The 24,667-nt window shown below is 37.4% G+C and overlaps 1 protein-coding gene across 9 annotated transcripts in view; it reads left to right on the forward strand.

Annotated features, from left to right (window-relative positions):
* The window catches only part of CFAP46 (cilia and flagella associated protein 46), a 141,125-nt gene extending 116,779 nt beyond the window's left edge, over nucleotides 1–24,346 (forward strand). For 6 of the 9 annotated variants that reach the window (XM_073353956.1, XM_073353952.1, XM_073353955.1 and 3 more), the window contains 12 exons: nucleotides 992–1,113; nucleotides 1,560–1,642; nucleotides 3,487–3,651; nucleotides 10,298–10,374; nucleotides 11,876–11,936; nucleotides 12,023–12,058; nucleotides 14,856–14,958; nucleotides 16,117–16,229; nucleotides 18,642–18,723; nucleotides 20,809–20,945; nucleotides 21,601–21,687; nucleotides 23,981–24,346. In XM_073353956.1, the coding sequence (XP_073210057.1) occupies nucleotides 992–1,113; nucleotides 1,560–1,642; nucleotides 3,487–3,651; nucleotides 10,298–10,374; nucleotides 11,876–11,936; nucleotides 12,023–12,058; nucleotides 14,856–14,958; nucleotides 16,117–16,229; nucleotides 18,642–18,723; nucleotides 20,809–20,945; nucleotides 21,601–21,687; nucleotides 23,981–24,117 (1,203 nt within the window). In that variant the 3' untranslated portion in view covers nucleotides 24,118–24,346. Of the gene's footprint in view, nucleotides 1–991; nucleotides 1,114–1,559; nucleotides 1,643–3,486; nucleotides 3,652–10,297; nucleotides 10,375–11,875; nucleotides 11,937–12,011; nucleotides 12,059–14,855; nucleotides 14,959–16,116; nucleotides 16,230–18,641; nucleotides 18,724–20,808; nucleotides 20,946–21,600; nucleotides 21,688–23,980 lie in introns of those variants that run through there. The other 3 variants (XM_073353960.1, XM_073353959.1, XM_073353958.1) reach the window with 3 other exon arrangements.
* The last annotated feature ends 321 nt before the right edge of the window (nucleotides 24,347–24,667 follow it).

The raw sequence follows: 24,667 nt of genomic DNA on the forward strand, positions 1-24,667 counted from the left end.
AGGTTAGAATGAACAAGGCCAGAGTTTTAAAACACTGGCCTCCATGTGTGCATATGAACTGTATGTATTCAGTTACCTATAATGACACTTGAAAGGCTAAGACCTGCCTGTTCAGTTAATAAATGCTATCACTTGCCTGCAAAGGATAGAATTTACTTCACAGAACCCATCTGCTGCATGTGGATACGATAGCATTTATCAACTGTACATACAGACATTTAGTACTTCACAATAGCATGTGTAAGTGTTCATGCACACACATAGTTACACCCACACAAATGGAGACTGGGGTGAGATAGCTATAAAAATGGACCTTTCAGTGTAAAATTAAAATTGTATGTGTTTTTAACTTTTCCTTTCTATGCTATTCAATTATTTCCCTCTTCCTTTTATTTCTAATCTACTTTCTCCCTCCTCTGTCCATTTCTTCTTTCACCTCCTTTCATCTTTGCCTGTCAGTTCTCTTCCCATCTGTTTTCCTCAGCCTGTTTGAGTCCCTCATCAGCCTCTCTCCCTCTGGGGCCATACCTTTTCTCTACTACTCCCATCTACTATTCACATTTCCCCTTTCTTACTTTTCCTTCCTTGATTTGTGCCATCACTTTACTTCTGTCTTTTTCTGGTCTTCTCTCTTCTTTCTCCTCCTCCTCCTTCCAGCTAGCTCCTTTACAGCAATTCAAGTGTTATTCAGTATAAAGTATTTGTAGCTAAAATATCTTATTTTATATCCCCAGGCATTATTGCACTGATTCTTGCATTAGAGAAGGGATTTCAACAAAATGCTGACATTAATAAAGCATTCAGAGAGAGCAATTTTAAAACATAATTAATTCAGTGATTTAAGGGAAATTGTTTATTTTAATATTATGATGTTTCAATTAGTTACAAACTATGATGATTCAATTTAGCCCTGATTAACCTATTGTACTTCCCATCTTTGTTGTCATTTAACTTTGTAAGCATTCCAATGATTTTTTTATTTGTATGATAGAATCTAACAGAAAACATAAATGAAAATGAGAAAAATTTTACATCAGATTTCTGTGATATTTTAAAAGCCATGGAAGAATATCTGAAACCAGTTTTGCCAGTATTTGATTTTACTGATTTTAGGTAAGATTTTTACAAATGTTTTATCATCTCCTTTCCTAAATCATATTAAAATTAACATTAAAAATATTTATGAAGTTAGTTCCTGATCCTGCAAAAACATACACACATGCTTAGTTTTAAGCAGGAATAGTCCCATGAAAGGAACTACTTATGTTCTTAAAGGTAACATATGTAAGTCTTTGCAGGATCAGGTCTTAAATAGGATTAATGGCCATCACTGTTAAATGTTACTGTATAACAAAAGTTATATAGTGTTAAAATCAGAGTTGAAACATTATCATTAAACTATTTAAGGCTTGCATTTTCCAAGAAACGTAAGGGAGGTAGGCCCTCCAACATCCACTAAATTTCAATGACATTGAGACACTTATTTCCTTCACAGTGCTTTGAAAATTCAAGTTTGCTATGATATATGTAGTATTTTGAGATATAATTCTTATTTTCAGACAGCAGAGTCCATCAGTATCAACAGCAGAATCAGGAAAAACAAAAGCCAAAGATAAGGAGACAAAACATACTGGATTACAAGGTATGTCAGATCTAGAAAATAATATGTAGGGACAAATTTTGAAATATTGACACACAACCCCCCCCTCCGGCAACAGTTTGTAAGTACAAATAGTTGTAAGTGCAATTTAGGCCATTTACCGGACATGTCCAGGTACTTGATTATGCCTGCAAAATAGCTGCTTAGATTATCCACTGCTTTCAAAGCTGCACAAGCCCATAGCAAGACAATCTATTTGGGAGAAAAGATGACCCATTGCAGAAGATCAAAAAGAGAGAACTTCTCTGGGATCCATCAGTCTCCTTATTCATCTTCTCCTCCACTCTTCTAGGCTGTGGGGGTCCTCACAGTCTGTATGACTTAGTACAGTCCTAGGCTTGGCCTATACTGAAAAGTGACAGTGGCATAGGTATTTTGGTCAGGGGTGTGAAAAAAAACACACCCCTGACCAACATAGTTCTGTCAAGAAAAACCTAGTGTGGATGCAGCTATGCCAATGGAAGATAGTCTTCGCTATGTTTCAGAGTAGCAGCCGTGTCCACATATCTATTCAGGGGACACCATCATAGGGCCTAATCACATCAGCCACACTATCAGAGGCTCGTGCACCTACGCATCTACTAATGTGATATATGCCATCATATGCCAGCAATGCCCCTCTGCCATGTACATTGGCCAAACTGGACAGTCTCTACATAAAAGAATAAATGGACACAAATCAGACGTCAAGAATTATAACATTCAAAACCCAGTCGGAGAACACTTCAGTCTCTTTGGTCACTCGATTACAGACCTAAAAGTGGCAATTCTTCAACAAAAAAACTTCAAAAACAGACTCCAAGGAGAGACTGCTGAATTGGAATTAATTTGCAAACTGGGTACAATTAATTTAGGCTTGAATAAAGACTGGGAGTGGATGTGTCATTACACAAAGTAAAACTATTTCCCCATGTTTATTTCCCCTCCTACTGTTCTTGTATAGTGCTGGAAATGTCCCACCTTGATTATCACTACAAAAGGTTCCTCCTCCTCCCCCTGCTCTCCTGCTGGTAATAGCTCACCTTTCCTGATCACTCTTGTTCAGTCTGTATGGTAACACCCATTGTTTCATGTTCTCTGTGTATATAAAATCTCCCCACTATATTTTCCACTGTATGCATCCGATTAAGTGATCTGTAGCTCACGAAAGCTTATGCTCTAATAAATTTGTTAGTTTCTTAGTCTTAGCTAAGTAGATGGATGCATTGTCTACATTACAGCTTAGGTCAGAATAACTTATGTTGCTCAGGCTTGTGAATAAATCACCCCCCTGAGCGACATAAATTACACTGACATAAGCATCAGTGTGGACAGCACTATGTCAGTGGGAGAGCCACAGTTACAAGAAAGTAAGTAACCATTTTGCTTTGTTTCATACACAAAGGTACTGCTGTCTTTGGATAACAGCTCCTTTGAAAGTGTACTCTGACTGAAATTCATTTAACTTGCCTTTTTCTTAGGATGTTGCATGTCAGAATGGGCAAGTCTGTACATTTCCTAATATTATTCCCATGTTGGAAACTGCATATATGTCAAATTCATGTGACATTGCTTGAGGGACAATATGGTTGTTCATGAGGTACTTTCTCCTCTGAAGGAGGAGTAGGCTCCACAAATGCATATCCTAAGAACTTTGCAGAGCCTCTCTTTGGATGAAGAGAATTATCCAGATTATTATTGAATTATTAATATTAAAAATATAATATAACATTATTTAAAAAGCATTTTGTGCAGTGGGATAAAGAAGAAACTCCATATTCTCAGGTAATTTTAATTATTAACATATTTATGAAGAATTACTAAATATCTCATTTTTGTTATATCAGGTGGACTTACGGATTTAGGTGATTGTGTGATATTACTAGCAGACAAACTACTTATGGAGTTACCTCTGGAAGCTCTAAGTATCTTTCAAGAGGAGGCAATAAGTTCTGTATCCAGAGACTTTTCTCTCCAAATTCTCTACAATCGAATACATGTAGAAGAACCAGGTACAATGATGATATCATAAAATCAATTATTTATTATGTTATTCATTTATTTTACATTGAATACATTTGACTGAGACAAAATTTCATACCCAAAAGTTTCCTAGTAATATTGGCTGGAATATCTATTGTTAAAAAACATACTATAGTTTTTCAGTATGTACAGATTTATAATATCATTACAGTGTGAGCTTTTCTTTTTCTAAAAAAAAAGCCACCAAGATTGAATCCACGCTAGGAGTCTGTCACCTCTCTGTAACCTACCTTTTGACCATACAGCTGAAAAACTTAGATAAGTTCTATGTACAGCCACTTTACCTGCAGTTCCTGCATGACTGATTTTGCAACATCTTTTGCAGCAGCTGTTCATGCTCAGCATTGCCAGCCTAGTGCTAATCTCAGATGAACAAAGGCATATCAGGACTAACTGCTATGTCCTCCCATTGTGGCAGCAATTCTGTGATAGAGACAGGAATGGTGACAAATTTCAGAAGCCCTAACTTACATCCCCCTGTTTGCAATGTGGGATGTGATCCTGGACTAGGCTTAACAGACTAGTGACAGGAACAGCCAGAGTGGCTGCCACAATGCAGAAATTTAGCTTCGCCCAAACTTCACAGTGTGACTGCAGGGTAGCGATGCAGATGGTCAAACTTGTGGTAGAGGAGTGCACAATTAGAAGATTGGAGGGTGGATTACAACACCTTGCTGCCCTCGATATTCTGTTGTCTAACTGCTGCATCGATCATATACGAAAGAAGAAAAAAAGTGTCAGTACAATATCTGCTTCCAAGGCCTCTAATTTAAAATATCCTGGACTTCCTTACAGCACTTGTAAAGTTTGTTAGACTTTAAATTTTGAAAGACCTTTTAGATTACACAAGTGGTTCTTAGAGCCATAACATTTGTAGTGGCTGTCAGAACAGAGAACAGAACAAAGAAGCTAAATTGAAAAATTCAGATTAAGGAAAGCGATTTAGGGTTTTGTCTATGCAGTGAGTTAGTACACAGTAAGCCGGGGTGTGAATGTATAGGACACTAGCTTGCCACGTAGTAACTTGCCAGGGGGACCCTACTGTCATGCACTAAAAGGTCTGTGTCAAAGAACACTTTGGAACTTTAGTGTGTAATAGCAGGGTCCATGAAGCCAGTTAGTGCATGGCAAGCTTTTTTGCTGTAGATTCACACTCTGTCTTGCAACACACTAACTTGCTGTACAGACAAGCCCTAACATAAAACCGTATGTGACTAAGTTTTAAGACATGTTACCTCACAACTACTGAACCATTTTCCTTTGTATTTAGCTGAGATTACACTGTGAGCTACATATTTCTTTTGATCCACTGAGCTATTGTTGCAAAATCTATGATCAGAAAATATGGGAGAATTGTGTGAAAAGGATGGCTTGCATTACATGCCCAGAGAACTCAAACCCAGTTGAGAGGGCTGTTCTGATTTCTAAGGGTACTCACTGAATCAGATCATCTCCTGATTGATTTGCATATTCCTCTGTGCAACCAGCATTCATAGAATCATAGAAACATAGGACTGGAAGGGGCCTCCAGAAGTCATCAAGTCCAATCTCCTGCTCTGTGGCAGGACCAAGTATATCTAGACCATCTGTTACCGGTGTTTGTCCAACCCATTTTTAAAAACCTCCAATGATGGGGATTCCACAGCCTTCCTTGGAAACTTATTCCAGAGCTTCACTACACTTATAGTTAGAAAGTTATTCTACTATCTAACCTACATCTCCATTGTTGCAAATTAAGCCTATTACTTCTTGTCCTACCTTCTGTGGACATGGAAAACAATTGATCACCATGCTTTTTATAATAGCCCTTAACATATTTGAAGACTGTTATCAGGTCACCCTCAGTCATCTTTTCTCAAGGCTGTCACCACCGCATCATGGGGATCCAGACCTAATAGTCAGAGCCAGAGTCTGCAGTCATAAGACAGGAGTCAGCTGGGTCAGGATTCCAGGAGATCAGAAGTAGGAGACAAACTGGAGATCATAACTACAAGTCAGAAACCAGAGTCAGGCTGGGTCAGGATACCAAGGGGTAGGAGGCAGGAAACAAATTGGAGGTCCTGAACCACAAGTCAGATGCCAGGAGTCAAGCTAGGTCAGGATACCAGGAAATCAAGGAGCAGAAGGCACACAGTACAGAGCAGGGTGGAGCCTAGTTGATCAGAAACTTTCCTGTTCCTGCCACTGGCTTAAGTAGGGCCAGAGACCCAATCACCTGCTCTGGGGCTCTGCCAGTCTGACCTCAGAGGCAGAGCGTCACCCTGGGGCTGGGCTTCATAGGTATGCCATTTTTAGGAAACTGTTAGGTGGGGGGTTGGAATATGGTTTCTCCCATGGACCCTGAGGACATAGGTTTGAGACCCCTGAGTAATGACAAATACTAAACATGCCCCATTTTTCAACCTTTCCTCATAGGTCAGGTTTTCTAAACATTTTATCATTTTTGTTGCTGTCTTCTGGACTCTCTCCCATTTGTCCACATCTTTCCTAAAGTGTTGCACCTGGAACTGGAAACAGTACTCCAATATACGCCTCACCAATGTCAACCACAGCATTGTTGCATCCCATGTTGTTACACAAAACATTCTTGTTAATACACCCCAGAATGAAATTAGCCTTTTTCATAACTACATCACATTGTTGACTCATATTCAATTTGTGATCCACTATAATGCCTAGTTCCTTTTCAACAGTACTAGCCAGTTATTCTCCATTTTGTATTTGTGCATTTGCTTTTTCCTTCCTAAATTGACATACAGTAGAACTTCAGAGTTACGGATACTTCGGGAATGGAGGTTGACACACCAGGCCAGGCTTCAGCAGCAGCTGAGCTCCCTCCTCAGCTCTGACAGGCAGCTTCTTTCCCTGGGTCGGACTGCAAGCTTGTCACCCTCCCAGCAGGATGGGGGGTGTGTGTGAGAGAGAGTCCCATTCCTTGCAGCGCAGGGTGGGAGGTGTGTAAGCAGTTCTGCTGGCTCTGGTTTCCTTGGGCTGGCAGCCCCAGCATCTTCACCTCTTACTGTAGCTGTAAGTGGGGGTGGGGACAGGCAGCCCAGATGTGCCTACCTTTAAGATGCAATGCAGGCACGTTTCAATATTTGCTTTTTTTTTCTCTCTCTTTTCTCTCTGCTGCTGCCTGATTGGTTACTTCCAGTTTCACATGATGTCCAGTTGACCAGTCAGTCCGTAACTCTGGTGTTCGTATCTTTGTGGTGCTACTGTACTTTGCACTTGTCTTTATTGAATTTCATCTTGTTGAATTCAGACCAATTCTCCAATTTGTCAGGGTCATTTTGAATCCCAGTCCTGTCCTCCAGCATGCTTGCAGTCCCTCCCAGCTTGGTGTTTATAAGGATACTCTCCACTCCTTTATCCAAGTCATTAAAGAAAATATCGAGTAATACTGGACCCAAGACTGACTCCTTCAGGGCTCCACTAGATATCCCCACTCAGTTTGAAAACAAACTATTGAGTATGGTCTTTCAACCAGTTGTGCGCCCACCTTATAATAATTTTATTTAGATCACATTATTCTGGATTGCTTATGAGAGTGTCCATGGGACTCTGTCAAAAGCCTCACTGAATCAAGATGTATCATATCTACAGCTTCCCTCCCCCACATCCATTAGGCCAGTAGCCCTGTCAAAGGAGGAATTTAGGTTGGCTTCGCAAGATTTATTCTTGACAAATACATGCTGTCTATTCCTTATAACCCTATTAATTCTAGGTGCTTACAAACTGATCGTTGAATAATTTGTTCCAGTATTTTTCTAGGTATCAAAGAGCTAAACCTTGCCATATGGTGCTGGTTGGCTGGTATCTGATTATTTGTTAGAGTATGACCTTAAGCACAGGGCCTTGTGAATCTCTGTGCTGCTGTAGGCAGCTATTGAAAGTGGGGCTTAGAAGGGCTGCAGAAGACTCTGTCCCAGCAACACACAATGGAGGTTATAGGAAGGAGCAAAAAGCAGGGGTTGCAAGAGATACTGGAAGAGAAATCTTCAGGAGATGCTGAGAGTAAGGTCAAGAACTGGGTTACTGGGATGTGGCAGGGAGCACAATTGGCTTAATCCTATTCTCATTGAAGCCCATGAGAAAATGCATGGCAGGAGCGGACTACAACTAAGTACCTTGAGATGTTTGTATGAAAAGCACTTATCAGTGTAAGATATTATTTATAAAACATAGACCTTGCTTTGACAACATCTCATATTCTGTTACCCAAATATAGTTCTGTGTGTTGCAAAAATCAATCTTCACAACATGCTCTGAAAACAATTACTTCTTTGTCAGTATGAAATATTAGTGAATAAGAAGAATCATAAGCCTTTGCAGATTAGTAAATAAAAGATCTATTGTCCTATAAATATTTACATTTAATAATTGGGCCACACCATTTGCAATGCATACATTCAATTTCATCCTTTTCTCTTGGTTTGTTTGTTTGGGTTTTTTTTAACTTTCAAATACTTCCTTGCATTCTGAAACTTATTCTGATACAGATTTTTGTTTTCTTCACATTTTAGTATATCAAATCTGTAAAACCTTATCTGCTAACAGCTTGAAATGTGTATGTGGTGGGTGTGAGGTTCATTAATACGTTCAGATACATATGCACTTCAGAACATGCGTGCGTGCCTGTTTGTTTATTGTGTAATTTATAGACGAATACGTAGCCTTACTTCAACAGGCATCTTTGCACGTATACACAGATTAATGTATTATCGCAATATATATATCTCATGCAATGTACTGTATTTTCCTCATAAAACAAGTTATTTTTATATATTTGAATGATACAAAAGTAGAGTGAAAATTGGAAAAAAACAAATAACACTTTTTGGAAAACCCGGAATTTTCGGTAAAAATCGGTTGAAACTGAAAACAAAGGGGCTTAAGTATGCGTAAGGTCAGGAAACCTAGCTCCAAACCAAGAAAGCAGAATGTATTCTATATAAGTTCTAATACATACCATGATTGTTACTGTAGTATGTGCCTTCCACTAGTGCATTAAGTAATGTGATTGACATCTGTCACATTTGTTCTCTTATCCTCTCCCCGGGATAGAAGTGTTTTGTTTTTTCAAATGTTTGTATAATACACAGATACACAAACACATTGCCATATATTTGTTAGAAAGGCAGTTTTAGAAAATGTCTTTTTTTTAATTTCTGTTTTTAAATTTTCATAAAATTCAGGGAGGTCACTGCCCTGCTGCTTCTGATGGTGCTGGCAACATGTAGGGGGCCAGCTAGAGCTGGTGCCCGCTGCTGCTGTGTTCCACTGGTGGGAGGGAGGAGAGAGTCACATCCCCAAACACACACTCCAGAGTCCATGGAAAGCCATTTTCATGGGTGTTGAAGGAATGAGGGTGTGTAGCCTGAAGGAAAGGTCTTGGTTTATGCAATTATGGAAGCAGCCACTGAGAGTGAGGAAAGAGGAGTAAAAAGCAACTAGTGAGTAATAAGGGGCACCTCAAATTATCCCCATGCTGCAGTGTGCTCCATCAATACCTGACTGCTATACAGCCACTTGGGACAATAGCCAATTATTCATAATTTAGAGCAGACTCAGGTAGTTGTTGCCGTGTGCACTGAGAAATGAAAGCTCTTTTCTCCTGATCCTTCAAAACTACTTAAATAAAAAATGCAGTGCCTCTTACAAATACAGGCAGTCCTTGTTTTGTTGTTCTTCACTTTAGTTCTTTCACAAAGACTCCAGTTCTTTTTAAAAGGTTGTAGTTACTCCGGGGATAGGTACTAGCGCTTGGTCCTATAATAAGCCTAGACAGTGCTTCTACAATTCTTCCCCAGCCCGCCACTCCTAAATCTGCAGTACAATAATCAATGAATATGTGTATTTTTTCTTGGAACTTTTGTATGCCTAGGTGACCACCTTTCTCACTTCTTTTCCCATTTGGCAAGCGTCAGCCTTGGACAAGTGGTTAGTACAGATAGTTATGCATTGTTATTCGCTGGAATGAAATTGTTTCCTGTTTTTAATCTATTCTCTCAGAATAGACCTTCAGAAACAACAAGTAATCTTTCAGGAAATGTTTCTTCTTCTAAATGTCTTCTGCAGCCCCATGTCTCCCACACTTTGTTACCTATGAACTAATCCCCTCCTGTCTACAGTTTCTGGAGGCAGTTCAAAGCTGTAGCAGAGCCTGTGCTAGCCAACACCACTGTCTCCAGGCTACTGCCAGATCATCTGCCCCTGTGGCAATGGTCAGTAGCAGTTCTCTTTGCTCTCAACCTTTCCCTTGCCTTTTTCTTCTTAGTCTTTTAGGCAGTAGCAAGCATCCTCTAATTGTCAGAGCCTACTTGACTAGAGCTCAGGCATCTTCAGCGGTCTTCCTGGCACACATCCCTATCCAGGACATTTGTAGAGCCTCAACGTGGTCCTCTGTCCACACATTCACAGCTCATTATGCTATCCCTCTGCAGGCCAGGGACGACACTGGGTTCAGCAGTCCCTATTCAGATACAAAACATTCCACATATTGTCTATCTTTTAAAATCATTACTTTTTTTTTTTTCAGTGAAGGAGCATTTGCACAGCAGTTTAGCAAATACCACCTATATTTTAAAGTTTTTATTCTTTGAACTTTCACAGAGAATGAAGTAAAAAAAGACCCTAAAAGTACAAAGGAGCCAAAACCAAAAGTGGATCAGAAAAAGAACGTCAAAATGGTAAGCAAGAGAAATTCATACTGCTTTACATAAAAGTGTAGCGAGACATTCGTCCCTATGTTAGGACCATAATTGCAAACTATCTCACAAACATATTTCAGCCTTCTTTTTTTTTAATTTATTTCCTTACATTTTTCCTAAGACACATAAGTTAAGAAAAGCAATAGGGTAATTTGTTGTTCTTATCAGGGTCTTAGTTACACACACTGTAAGTGTGAGATGGAGTGAAAACCACAGAATTTGTTAGAATCTTTTTTATTAATCTTTGCCAGTAACTGCTGAGCTAGTTCTTCTTTGAGTGCTGGTGCCTATGTGTTTTCCACACCTGAGTATGCATGAGTGCCATGTGCCCAAGTCCAGAAATTCTAACACGCAGTGTCCATTGGCCCACTTGTGTTCCCGACTAAGGGTATAAAAGGCAGCGCAGGCTGACACCTCTCCAGTTCCATCTTACTGCCGCATGGCCTGAGTCAGAATCTCTGTGTCCACAGAATTCTGCAGCTTTTTCTCTTGATAGAACCTGTAAATAAATATTTAATAGTTTCTATGTTTCATAACTTTTATATTAATCTAGTTAGAGTTTTATAGTATTGTTATTACAGCTTGTTTTTCCCTGTATTGGGGACTCCCTCCCCGTCACCTGGAACTATGCCCAGAGTCCCAGAGTTCAAGAATTGCGTCTCCTGCCCTTGTTCCTTCTCCACGAGTGACAGTCATCAATGCTGCCTCTACTGCTTGGGTGAGACATGTGTCTCTGGAAAGTGCAGACATTATGAGCTAGTTCAGGCCTCAGCTGAAGATGCAGCTGTGGGAACTGCAGTACTGCAAGCATCTTTGCTTCCAGCTTCTCACTCCCCTCCAGTCTAAGCATGGCTTGTCAATCCACCCACATGAGGAAGAAATGAAGGTTACTTACCTGTAACAGGAAGTTTTTTGAGATTTGTGATGCCTATCTGTATTATACAAATCTCACTCTTCGTCTCCTCTGCTTCAAATCCTGTTGGATTTGCAATCAGAAGAGGAACTGGAGAGGTGTTGGCCCACACTGCCTCTTATGCCATCAGTTGGGTATGGAGAGATCTACTGCACATTTGTAGGCCAATGGACACTGCTGCTTAGAATTTCTCGACTCAGGCTCATGGCACATATGCATACCCACATGTGAAATACAGACAGGGACCACACATCTTGAAGAACATCTAGTTACAGGTAACTAACCTCCATTTCCTTTAAATTCATATTCTGTGTATGAGCAAAGTATCCAGCATTAGATCAAAGTAAGCAGCTTCAAACAGACTTGAACTGCTTCTCCCCAACAAAATGTGCTTATGTTTTTGGTTTCAGTTGGCACTGGCATATTGTACCGCTTTTGGTCTAAGCCCCCAGACTTCAGTAAAGCATTTTAGTGTAGCTCATTTTGTCGGACACAATGTTGTGCAATATTGATATAACTACTGAATATTTTTGCATGGCAAAATATTTGTTTGTTATTTAATTGTAGGTACCCATTAACCGTATTCTACCACCTAACTGCCTGTCTGTTGATACACACAATTTTAAATGTATCCTTTCAAAAGGAACTATTAACCAGAATGTATGGGTTCAGATGATAGATTTCATTGTTTACACCTCCTTAGCTATAGGTCAGATGTTGTGGATCCATATAATGAAGCAAAAGAAGCAGGTAATATATTTAGAAAATATTTTCTCCACAACCTAAAGGTTTTGTGGGTTTGGAACATTTTTATAGTAAGTGATGAACTTAAGACAAGGTAATTGACATAACAGGTCATCCTCATAATGTTGCTTATGTTTTAATTATTTTTCTAATTATATAAAAATAAAAACCTGTTTCAGATTCAGTCAAATTAGGCTGCATTCTTCCTTCTTCATATAACTAATAAAATATGGAACCAACATCTCCCAGAAAATAATTATTGAAATAAACTTTCTCATTATATTTTCCCCACAAAATGTATAGCTCTTTAACAAGAATTTGTTTTGCTATTTTTGGATTAAATTGGTAAACTTAAGGCCTCGGCACTACTTAAGCATGCATTGGAGGTTCATGAGGAGCCACAGGAATGAGTGCTCTGTGATTTTCCTATGTGTTGCAGAAGAGATCTCCATGCAGGCCCTGCATAGGCTAGAACAGACTAAGGCTCTCGAGCTGCAACTGACCCTTGAATGTGTCTCCTGCAGCTCTTTCTAGCACATGATATTAAAACACTGTGTGATTTAATTATTAACTAATCTAAGTTATTAACCAGTCAGGATGCTTTTACTATGTTATTAAGCAATTGTAGAATACTTGGTCAGGCATTTTGCTGGGAGAATAATATATATGTTATATAAAAATAGTAAATGAAACAATGAATTCACACTACTGTGGCTCTTTTGGGTAATGTTGGGTAATGTTGATCACTAATTTGGCTCCTGAACCACTGAAGTCTGAGTATCACTGGGCTAGAGCAAAGGGTAGTGGTGGGAGTGAGGTAGAGGAGAGGTAGAGTGATCTACATTGGGAGCCAGTCATATTTCGATAACATGCAACTGATACAGAGGAGCTCTAGCTGCTACTCCAGTTCATAAGCTGCAGTGGAGGTCTGTGCTGCAACTCCATACCCTCGCATCAGGTTGTGAGGGCAAATTTCAGCTCCCAAACCCACTGTCCCTTGGCATTTCACCTGCACAGAGCCTGATCACTCTGACTTCATGTTGGTGATAAGAATTTCACCCCAGGGTAATAAGCTGGACTTTTTTCTTTTTTAAATAATTAATGTAAAACTGAAATTCTTACAATATTTAGTATGTAGCCCTTTTCCTCGCTTAACAATTGGTGTTAATAGTTTCATGTTTTCTAAATTTATAGAAAAGCAGCGTTTCATAAGTATCAAATGGTTATCTACAAGTGACAGCAAAGAGTGAATCAACACATTTCTAAAAATCGGTGTTTATTCTGCGTTCTTTGAAATGTAATCATACATAAAATCTTCTGTGACCCTGAGTATCCATTCAAAGTACCTGAAATGTTTGGTATAATAATGTAACTCTATCACTTAAATCCAGCCTGGAGGTTTGACACTTAAAACCTGTGTAAAGAAATAGAAGACAAAAAAAAAATCAAATTGTTTGGTTTCAAACTTACATAAACGCTGGGAGTAAGATTTTCAAAAGCACTTAGACCTCCCAAATAACCTCCTAGAAATGTGATACCAGTTTGCTGTACATTTGGAAATTTCATATTTGTGATTTAGTGAATCATTTTTTGTGAATCATATTTTGTGAATCGTTTAAAATTGAAAATAACGTTTTCTAGTTAAAGTTTGAAAAACAAAATTCTATGCATTCTATTGATAAATAAAAGCCATTATGCTAGAATTCTGTGTATATTTTATCACTTTTAACAAGAGTTATATTTAGAATTCCTCTAGCCAAAGATTATAAATAAAACTCATGTAGTGATTAAAGCCTTGAAGTGGCATGTTATCTTGTGATTCCTTATAAAAGGTCAAGGATACAACAATAATCAAGAATGTCAATGTAAGGTCATTTAAAAATGGCCACTTCTTTCTTGTGGAGTGTATTTACCAAGGCTACGTGTATCAGTTACTGTGTTTGTACAGTATGACACAAAATATTTTCATAACTACCAATGTCACCTATTTTCCCACTGAAGACAATAATTTAATTTAATTTTTATTCAAATTTATTAGCAAAAGCTAATTTATTCAGCATGCTCAAAATATACTTAACTTTGGAATTTGAACCAGATAAAGTTATAAAAAAATAATCTTTAACAAAGGGGAAAATATTGCTCCAGCCTTAGCATATAACAAATGTTATGACTTTGGGACACGTTGCTCTACCTAATTTCTCTTTGATAGCAGAGCAGAAATAACTGATTCTGAAGTTTTGGAGGAGCTGCACGTAGGAAATTATAGCTACATGTACATAGAAAATATAATCAATATGGAAAAGACTAATTAAACTGTAACTAAAACTGAAGGGTTGTTTGGTTTTGAGTTTAGTCTTGTGAAATGTGTTAGACTGAGAGCTCTGGAAATTGAATTCCATTTTGTATATAGGTGCTATATAATTCCTATCACCAGAGTATCTGAGCCCCTAAAGCAGGAATATTATGAGCAGTGCAATGTTATGTTAACTCTTGACACAGAAGAACCATCTTTAGAGCTCATTTTTATACCTATTCTATCCTTGACTTCTCTCCTAGGTTATCTTTGTATCCCTCTCAGTCATAAAATGTGCCATCACACTTGGCACTAGCTGGCACCTTTAGCTTTAGTCAGGATTAAGACCTACAATTGACAGGGCATATCGACTGGACTTTTCTCATGAAAAACTTTAGACTGAAGGATGATAGAAATAAAAAAATTGTATTGCCAGCCTCTGCGTGTTAGAAATTTAGGCTGCATTGCATACTCTATATTATGTTAAATGATTAAATTCTTATGTTACAGAAGCAGTAAGTCCTTCCCAAAAAATAAAGGAAATCCTAGAAAAATATCATGACCAATTTACACCACACTGGGAAGGAGTTATTGGTAGCATGCATGTTCCAAGGTTTGTTATGGCTCTTCTATATTTCTCTCTTTTTTCAAAGAGGTATTTCCCAGAGGCCCCAGTCATGACTAGGACGCCATTGTGCTAGGTGCTGTGCAAATGCATAGGAAGACATCGCCCCTACCCTAAGCATAGCTACAGATTTATAGATGGAAGAATTTAAAGAAAGAATCCAGAAGACACACCTGTAATACATTTTGCCATATTGATCACAAGCAAGGTTATAGTATGTATAGGGGTATTCTATTGTTAGCAAAATGGCACTGTCCTTCTTGATTGTAATAAAATTACCATAAATGGAACTTGGGAAAAAACCTTCTTATCTAAAATAATGGAAAGCTGGAGAAGACATATACAAGGAGTTTGAGAGAAAGTTATAAAGTGTATACATAGACAAATTTATAACATTGGCATTCTAGCAATATCACTCTGACAAAATAACAGGAGGTTACAAGTTCAGGTAGTTCAGATCACCACCCGTCCATCTTACAAGTACTTTCATCTTCACTGAATTAATAAATCAACAATTTTGGAACCAAATATTTGAAAACTATATCATTTTCACACTAACTATAGGATTGTAATATTGTAGCACAGACTTCTGAAATAAAATAGTGCAGATTCATCCTGTAGTTTACAATTTCAAGAAGACCTGATGATGGAATTAATATTGTTTCATATAGGTGGTTCACTTAGCTTCATTTATAATTACTTCAATTTTAGGATCATCTCTTTCCACACCCCAATTCCTTAGCTCCCTAATGAGTGTATCTCTGCTAGTCCTTGAGCATTCCCTTTGAACATTAAAATAAATACTGTATCTCAAAGAATTGGGGATTGCACAGTATATACTCCCTTGTTCCTCTGTAGAATAGTCCCTTAAATCTCAAAAGCGCAGTCCATGTCTTATTTACTGTGGGGTGTTGTATTACTATGGTAAAGTATACAATTTAGCTAAGTAAATTATTGTGTAATAGTTCACACACACTGCTGTTCAAATTCTGTACCATAACTGAAGTCTTCTCTCTCTTTTGTCTTTTTACTTTTCAAACAATTTTTTGTTGAGAAATTGACATTGAAATATTTTGTAGAGATGTATCCAGAAAAATATTACTGTAAATCAACTGTCTGGTCTAAATAGCTTACCTTTCTTTGCAGTCAAGCTGAGTGGGAGCAGCTTCTGAATAACTGCAGTGCGTTTCTGTTCTATGGAATGGAAAGATTCTTGTCTCATATTTTACTTAACAGATTCATTGCTATGAACATCCCAGGTGAGATAAGGAAGCTGAAAAAACTATATATTTTGTTCTCTTACCTTGCAAAGTGTCATAAAATTCTATTCCATGCCAAATAATTATGAGAATATTAGGCTTATGCAATGAAAGGTACAGTTTAACACAGAGCTAAGGGACCATGTTCTTCATTCAAGAAGTTCTTCATTCAACATGTGGAACAAATAGCCATTTAAATTCCTGTTGTTTGCTATCTGTTAGAATAGTCTTAGAATTTAAGCAGTGAGAATTTAACACTGCTTTTGGGACGGAGGGGTTACTGTCAGACTTGCTTGCTGTTTTTATTGTTGGACATATTTTTCTTCTTCCTGAAATTTAGTTTCTTCCCATTGGGTCCAAATTTCTCAAAAAGCCACATATTATAAGGTTAGGAGTAAAATTTTCAAAAATTGCCTCAGATTTTGGGAGTCCAAGATCTGATTCTCAGAGTTTCTGAGCGCTGACAGCTCCGAGTTGAGTTGAGTTAGAGTTGGAGATGGTATCTATAAATTACACTTTACATGTTTCGAGTTGAGCACTGAAAATTAGAGTTCACTTTTGAAAACATGGGCCTAAATGATATGTCTCTGGTAGTCTTGTTTTATAGTCCCCTGAAAAAGCAGGGAAATGCCTTTCCTATGTCTAGAATGATGGTGCTTCTTGAATGCTGAATCAAATTTCAAGTGCTAGGAAAAGTCTAGTCCCCCTATTTTATCAACAGGAAATTCTAAACATGTTGATAAAGACACCACCGGAACAGAAAATATGTGAGACAGATGTTGTGTGATTTCCAGCACTTCTCCATGGACAGAGACCATAGTGCAGGGGAAACACAGAGGCTAGTGATACAATATCTTATATTTTCTCAGAAAGCTTTGGTAGATTTGTCAGTTACTCAGATGCATTTTTACCAATGTGGTGATGGCTTTCATCCTCACTGGAAAAGAAAACAAGTCTGTTTCCTGTGTCTGTTAAATTTCTCTGAGCCTGTTGAAAGACCAAAGTCTTCTATTTTCAGAAGCACCCAAGTGTCTTAGAAGCCAAAGTCCCATTTTCAAAAATGACTTTAAGCACTTAGTAGCGTAGGTGTTAATGTTCTTTTCATGTGGCTACCACTTCTATTCCTTTAAAATATAGTTATTCCTATTAGAGGCTGCACAGTATACCTTTTACAGGGAATTAATCCTGACAGATCCATTAGGGGCATATTTAAGGATTTGAGGCCAGATTTTTCAAGGTATTTAGGCACCTAAAGAGGCAGTTAGGCACCTACTGGGATTTTTAAAGGACTTAGGCATGAAACACCCATTAATTTCAAGTGTCTTTACAAATCTGGCCTCAAGCCCTTAAATATCCACTGTACACAGTGTATCTGTCGGGGTAGCTGCACAATCTTTCCACTTTCTGGTCATCTACCCAACTTTCCACAGGTTGACAGCCCATGAGGTCATTTAATGTTACCTGTAGGCTGAATTGGGTACAGAGCTAATTTTCATGGAAGCTAATAAGTATTAATTCTTATGACCCTCCACTGACCTATGTCTGCAAACATGGCATTATAATTCTCTCACTAAATTTTCTGTAAGTGAAGATTGTTTCTTGCCATCCTGGCTACAATTATCCACATTTCACAGTTTTTCAAAGGACATGAATATTTATTTAGAAAGGATAAGTTAGCTATTCGAATTCCAATAGCTTCTTGTGTTTTTCCTTAACAAATATTCAAAAACAGTACAGAAAAGGCATTGGTAGTGAATTAGTCTGCTATATATTCCTTGATTTGGTCTCACTGACCATGTAAATTAACTTAACGCATTTGGAAAAATCACATTTGATTTGCAAAATGTGATTATCTATCTGAATAGTAGAAATATTCGTAAATCTCACTTAAATTTAATTTGCTTTCAGACAGACAACTGACAAATGAAGCAGAGATCCCTGTCATTTGTTTGTAAGAATAAATAGGACCCTTCTGGATAAAAATCACATTGAACCAAATTTTGCAACCTTAAGCAGTATTTACTCATGCAAGTAAATCCTACTGAAATCAGTTCTTCTGAGCTTGAAAGGGTTGCAGAAATGAGTCCTGTAAATTTATTATTATTATTATTATTTGTTTACTATTTGTATTACCAAAACACGTAGGAGCCCTGTTCATGAACCAGGACTCAATTGTGCTGGGTGCTGTACAAACACAAAACAAAAAGACGTCGGGTAGTAGTAGAAAGTGATTATTCAAATGCTTTTCCTTAACCAATAGCTGAATATACAGTTATGGCAGAAGAAACAATAAATGTTTATATTGAAAACTGTTTATTCAATACTTTCACCAGAACAATATCATCAGAAAGGCACATGTTATCTATATTCATTTTGTAAATGCTGTTAAAACAACTAACTTTATTTTTCCAGAATGCCAGTTGATGATACTTTTAGATCTGATGCAGTCAAATCAGAGTTTCCAACGACTGGCAAAGCTTGATACACTCAAAAGGTAGCATAAATCTTACTTTATCCTGCAGATAGTCACAGTGCCACATTTTTTGTCTTTAAAAGCAAATTTAAAATTGTCTCCTCTGCTTCTGAAAGTGGGGTGGACTCAGATCTGAGTCTGGAGTGGGGAGTTTGGCTGCTTTTCTTCATGATCCTACAGAAGCCTTTTTTGCAGGTGCTGCATTGTATCAGGGTTCCACAGATGAGGACAGATCAAGGTTGTGAGGAGACAAAGGCAGGGGGGCAGAAACCTTCCCCACTGTCTTCTGAATTCAGGATTTTTAAATCAATCTAGTTAAACAGATACAGCCTTTCTAGCATAGAAAGGTACTTTAGAGTCCTTCTGAAGGTTTATACAATTAATACTTTGATACTAAGCCAAGTGTTTGTCTGCTAGAATAAATTGTTTTGGAATGCTAATTAACTTCCTTCCAGATGTTTAGTATTGCTGATTAAAGGTGTTAACCTTGAAGACAGCTAAGTATCTGCCTTGCTTCTAAATTTAAAGAGACAAAGCTTACACATTTATTTTATATATCTAATACAAATTATTGAGAGATTAAAATACTTTCCACTTTTCTGACTTCATCTGATAAATGTCCCACTAATAGGAAATATATAGAAAAGTCCCCCTAAAAATATAAAGAGTCATCAGTGAGTATCGCCACTTCCACTGAAAGTACCTGTACACCTTGCAAATTAAAATGTGCTGGATGTAAGATATCTAATACATAAATACACACGCACACAAAATAACTAAATATTTAAATCCAGTAACTAAGCCTGAATCCCCCTCTTTTACGTGAAAACAATTAAGAATGGTGCCTTTATTTCTCAAAGCTTTTTTCCCCCAAACACAGTCGTTCCCTAAATTAAGTCAAAAGACAATTTCTTAATGTAGGTTTTCCAACTGTGTACATTTGCAGTCTCATCCTAATAGATTATTGTATTTACCAGCCTGTTGCTGTCATCCTGCATCTCTTAAGTGGATGATTTATGGCTCTGACTGTGACAGTTCCCTGAAAGTTTAGAATAACTTCAATTAGAAGCTAAATCACATAACTTCATGTTCCCCCAAGAAATAGATAGCATCCTCCAAAGAGATTATAGAAAACCTTAACTGTTGTTTTATACAGGGATTACCATGAAATGCACATTGACAAAAAGCCAAATTCCATTTTTAAATTACTACAATTCCAATACTGTAAAATTTCACCTAAAAAAAAAAATCTATCAAAACTCCAAATCTCCAAATGTTCAGTTGCAGCAATTTCATTTAGTCCGGCTCCAGGGAGGAGAACATGTTTCCTTGTTTGTTGTTTCTGAATCTCCAAACTTTTTCAGCACTCGCTATAACCGCTTGTTTTCACTGCTAAAGTATCTGCATTTTTTACTGTGGGTAATTAATATGTGTGACCTATGTTGAGGTAAAAATACAGTAAGACCAGGGACTCTAGTTTAACTGCAAGGGCAGCCTGAAGTGCCTTGTCTTCATTGTTGTTTTACCTTGGGGTAGCTCACACATGTTATTACCACAAGGGAAACAAAATACAACTTTTTTAGCAGTAAAAAAGTAAAACTTTTTTAGCAGCCCTATCTCCAAATATGATGAAGCGTAGACATGCATCTCATGTAAGGAGAAGTCACTTCTCTTCTTCTTTTTCCTCCTCCTGAAGGTAAACATTGCCAACAACTCAGCATGCCTGTCTCCAAAGAACTCAGTGGGATTCTAAAGCCTACTGCACAGCCCCTTATCCACAACTAATGTGCTTTGTCTGTTATTCTTTCCTTTAATTTACTCTATTATCCTTCCCTAAACAGTAACATGGCAGTGCACAGTCTGTGAGGTCAGAGTTCACACCCTGCAAAGTTGAAGTAGAACTTAACATAGTAGTTTATATAGCATCCCATACTTAATACAAAACATTCCAACACATTTTCACTAAGAATTAAAAATGTATGAGAAAAATGCAATCCACCATTTACTGATATGTTTTGTATGGCAAAAGTTGAATAAAAGTCATTTTTGTCCTCTATATTCAAAATTGATTGATTCTATTATTCTTATACTATTGACTTTCTTTAGTCGTCTACATATATCTGTAGAGAGACCAACAGAGACAGCAATCCTTCTAAGCCTTACCGGTGTTCGTTCCATTATGGCCAACCAGTGGTATACACCCCTGCAAGAGAACGCAAAAAGGCTGGAAATCTTGTCTGAAAGTATGTACTTGTGGCAAATCTTACCTTAACACATTAGTCCTTAAAATTTTCTGATGCTTTATGTAGAATAGCACAATTCTTGTACTATCCTCTCTGTAGATCGAGGGCTGAGAGAGAGGCTGTGAAGACCTGCATGCTAATAAGTAGCAGGGATTGGCTGGCTATGCGGGCTTTCTGATCCCTCCTCCTAAAAACCCTGCTCAGAGCCCTACCTGTCCCCCATTAATGGAGAGAGAAGTGGCCTTGAGCTGCCGGACACTAGCAGCAGTTTACTATTTTGAGAAAATGTTCTGTGATGCCTTCAAGGAGAACATTAACTTTGTCTTCTTGCTTTAAGAATGTAAAATGAATGTGAGTGAAGGACAAGCTGCTGGTTATAAATTAAGAGCAAGACTTTTATAGTTAAGAGCAAGGTCTTGAATCATGAGAGCCACAGAGCAATCTGTAGGTGCTGCTAAGGCACAGCAAGGGAAACTACCTGAAAGTTACTAGCACAATCAGGCAGAACTATAACTAACTCTTAGTGATTTATATCATTTTGATTTGCTCAATTTTTAAAAGCTGAGGCACTGGTCTAAAAAAACCAGGGTTTGTATCTTCTTGTTTTTCAAAATTCTCATTAAAAGTTCATTAAAATGACAGTCATTCTTTTTAGATTTGTTACAAACTGGAAAAACAACTGGGCAGACCATTCGTGTTCTTCAAAAGTATACGATTGGAGTGGAAAAATCACCAACTGGAGGTAAGAAATACACTTCTGTATAATGTACAGAAACTGGCCTCTGATATTAACAAAGTTAGATGCTTGTAGTTTAACCACTATTACAATTCTTTGTTACAATGCAAGAGAGGAAAAATGTGGCCACATCAAGTGGCTCCTGTCTTCAGTTGCACTTCTCCCTCAGTTGATTTACTGCAAAGCTAAAGGTAAGATTGGAAATAAGTATGTTTTAAACAAAGGAACATCAGGAGAATATTGTGGTTTTGAAAAAAGGCCTCCACTAACTAGGAGATAAGAATATATAATTACAACAATTTTTAAAACATTTTGCAGTTGATATGTACATCCACAGTTCATGGAGGGAGTTAGGGGAAAGAGAAGAGCTTAAAAGTCAGACCTTGTAGACCGATGCACACAAGATAGTCAAGGTGAACTAGTATCTTAGAGTGTCTAATATGTACCAAATCATAAATTGTTTTAATCACCATATAGTCGTAATATATATAAGAAACATATTAATTCAACATATATTAAGACAAATAAGTCTTAATCTCACATTTTTGGACTATCCAGGACAACGTTGATTCTGCTTCATAATCTGGGTCCTGGTAAATCGCTGCATTACTCTATTTTTATGCTGATAAAAATTCATTCTATTTAATCTAATGGTGTACATTTTATATAGCTTATTACATAATGGCATCATTTCTAGAGGTTCTGAGCACCTGCAATTGCCATAGACTGCAGCGGGAGCTGCTGGTGCCAGGAGTCTCTGAAAATCAAGCTTTAATTTATGCATATGCCATGGAGAATGGATATTTGGAAAATTTCTATAATTTAGTAAGGTACTTTTCAAGTTTAGTTTCTATGGAAAGCTTAATTAATCTTTACATTTTATGAAAACTTCTTCACTTGATTCCAGCAACTTCTGAATTTGGTTTCATTTGACATATGCAGTATGTATTTGTAATAAAGTAAACTGAACTATCTCTGCATGAAGTAAATCTATTATTATATAAAATTACTTCCATAAAAATGCAAATTCTCAGTAGGAAGTAATGAATGTGACTCACTCTTTATAGTGTTCTCTGCAGTTTCCAATCTGTATTTATCAACAATGTACTGTGTGCAGTCTTACTGCCTTGGGTGTGCTGTCATACACGAAATAGAGTCAGAGTAGATCAATACGTAAGTCACACCTCCCTGGAAAATACAATATGGTTGGTGATTAAGTTGGTGGCACTCTCCCGTCTGAAGCCCCAATCCTGCAAACAGTTACTCATGTGTTTATCATTAAACGCATTAGCAGTCCCGTTGTGGTCAGTGGGACTACACACAAATTTAAAATTATACATGTACATAGGTGTTTGCAGGCAGAGGGCCTTAGTTAGTATTGAATTAATAACATGTTTAAAGGGGGTGTTTTGCTGGTATAAGTGCAGTCTAACAGATGAGAATTAAAGCTAAGGTCCTGACTACATGTGCTGACATTCAGTGGCAATTTTTGGAAAAGTTAGGGGTACCAAGGCCAGTAATATGACCAAAATCTAATCTGGGTAATTACATTTTGCCTATGTAAAATTTCCTGTTTGGTAGCTTTACCACAATTAGCCCAAATCCTCACCAACATAGTGTGATTATTTCCCATGAAGTCTGACTGATATAAAATTTCATTTGTGTGAGTGGCAAGCAGTGCTAAGAGCATGACAAACATGAAATATACTCATTAATTTTACATTTTACAGCAAGTAGTAAATTACAGTGATGTGGCTGCAGATCATGGCAAAATCTCTACAAATACAAAATAAGTTCAGCCTGCTTGGTAGAAGGTAGCTACTAGAAATTCTTCTCCGTACAGGGTAATTTATAGAGGAATTTCCACCTGCTGGCTTTGGGGGAGACCCCCACAGGGGCAGTCCTGGACTTATCTGTCTATTGGTTTTTACTAACATAGCATCATAAATCATATTCCATTTACAAAGTTGTGTAGAAGTTGCCAAAGTTAAGGCTTCTGCCTGTAAAGTACAATAAAATAACGCAATTGTTCTTGGTGAAAAGCCAACAAAATCCTCACTTTGCTGACTTATTGTAGTAATGATTTGGGGTAGTGGGAAGACTAAAATCATAAGTATTGTCTGAGTTCTCTCTGTTCTATACTCAAATGTCCTTAGTGTGTATTGATCATAATTTCAATGTAAAACAGAGGAATGCAAAAATACTAGAATATTTAAGCAAACAGAAGGCAAAAATACTATATTGTAAAATATTCTAATAGGTATAATTGTAAATAACAGTTTTTTTGAATATTTTCTAGTGGAAGAGAATTCTAAGAATTCTTCTAGTGATGAAATCGAAAACCAGATCATTCCCAATCAGTCAAACCTTCCTGCAATTCAGCCTTCATCTTTCAATTGTGTATTATATGGGCTGCCCAACATAATTGTTACGTGAACTCATATCAGGTTTCTATATGTAAATAGGAATACGTGATATTGGCCTTATCTTGAAGGCTAGCATTTAGTCAGTCATCTTAAGTACTTTTTGTGTAAACTAATAAGAACTGAGTTTAAGAATATGCAAAGCGTGTTAGCTAATTTACTTTGTTTTAGATCTGTGTACTGATATTAAAGTATCAAAGAAGGTTTTCATCAGAGCTTTCTGTTATTGAAAATATGTAGTTCTCTGTGCTCTTCTGTTGTTGATTAAAGTCTTTAAAAACAAATCTTGGATTTCTGCTTGTGATTACTCCATTATTTACCTCCTGCTTAAAAAAGAGCAAACATATTGGTTTTCATGTCACAAACTTGTGCGATGAGACTCAAAAGTATTTTTTAATTGACTAACTTTCCTTTGAATAATTTATAACAGCATTGACGAAGTTCTCAAATCTCTCCTGTGGGTCACAAAATTCCAGAAAACTCATTTGCAATCAACTATGTTGTGTTGAGCAAAAATAAGGTATATTTTCCACGTCCTTTTGCATTACTTGCTCTGCATTCAC

This window comes from Lepidochelys kempii, chromosome 7, assembly GCF_965140265.1.
Source record: "Lepidochelys kempii isolate rLepKem1 chromosome 7, rLepKem1.hap2, whole genome shotgun sequence".
NCBI lineage: Eukaryota > Metazoa > Chordata > Testudines > Cheloniidae > Lepidochelys > Lepidochelys kempii.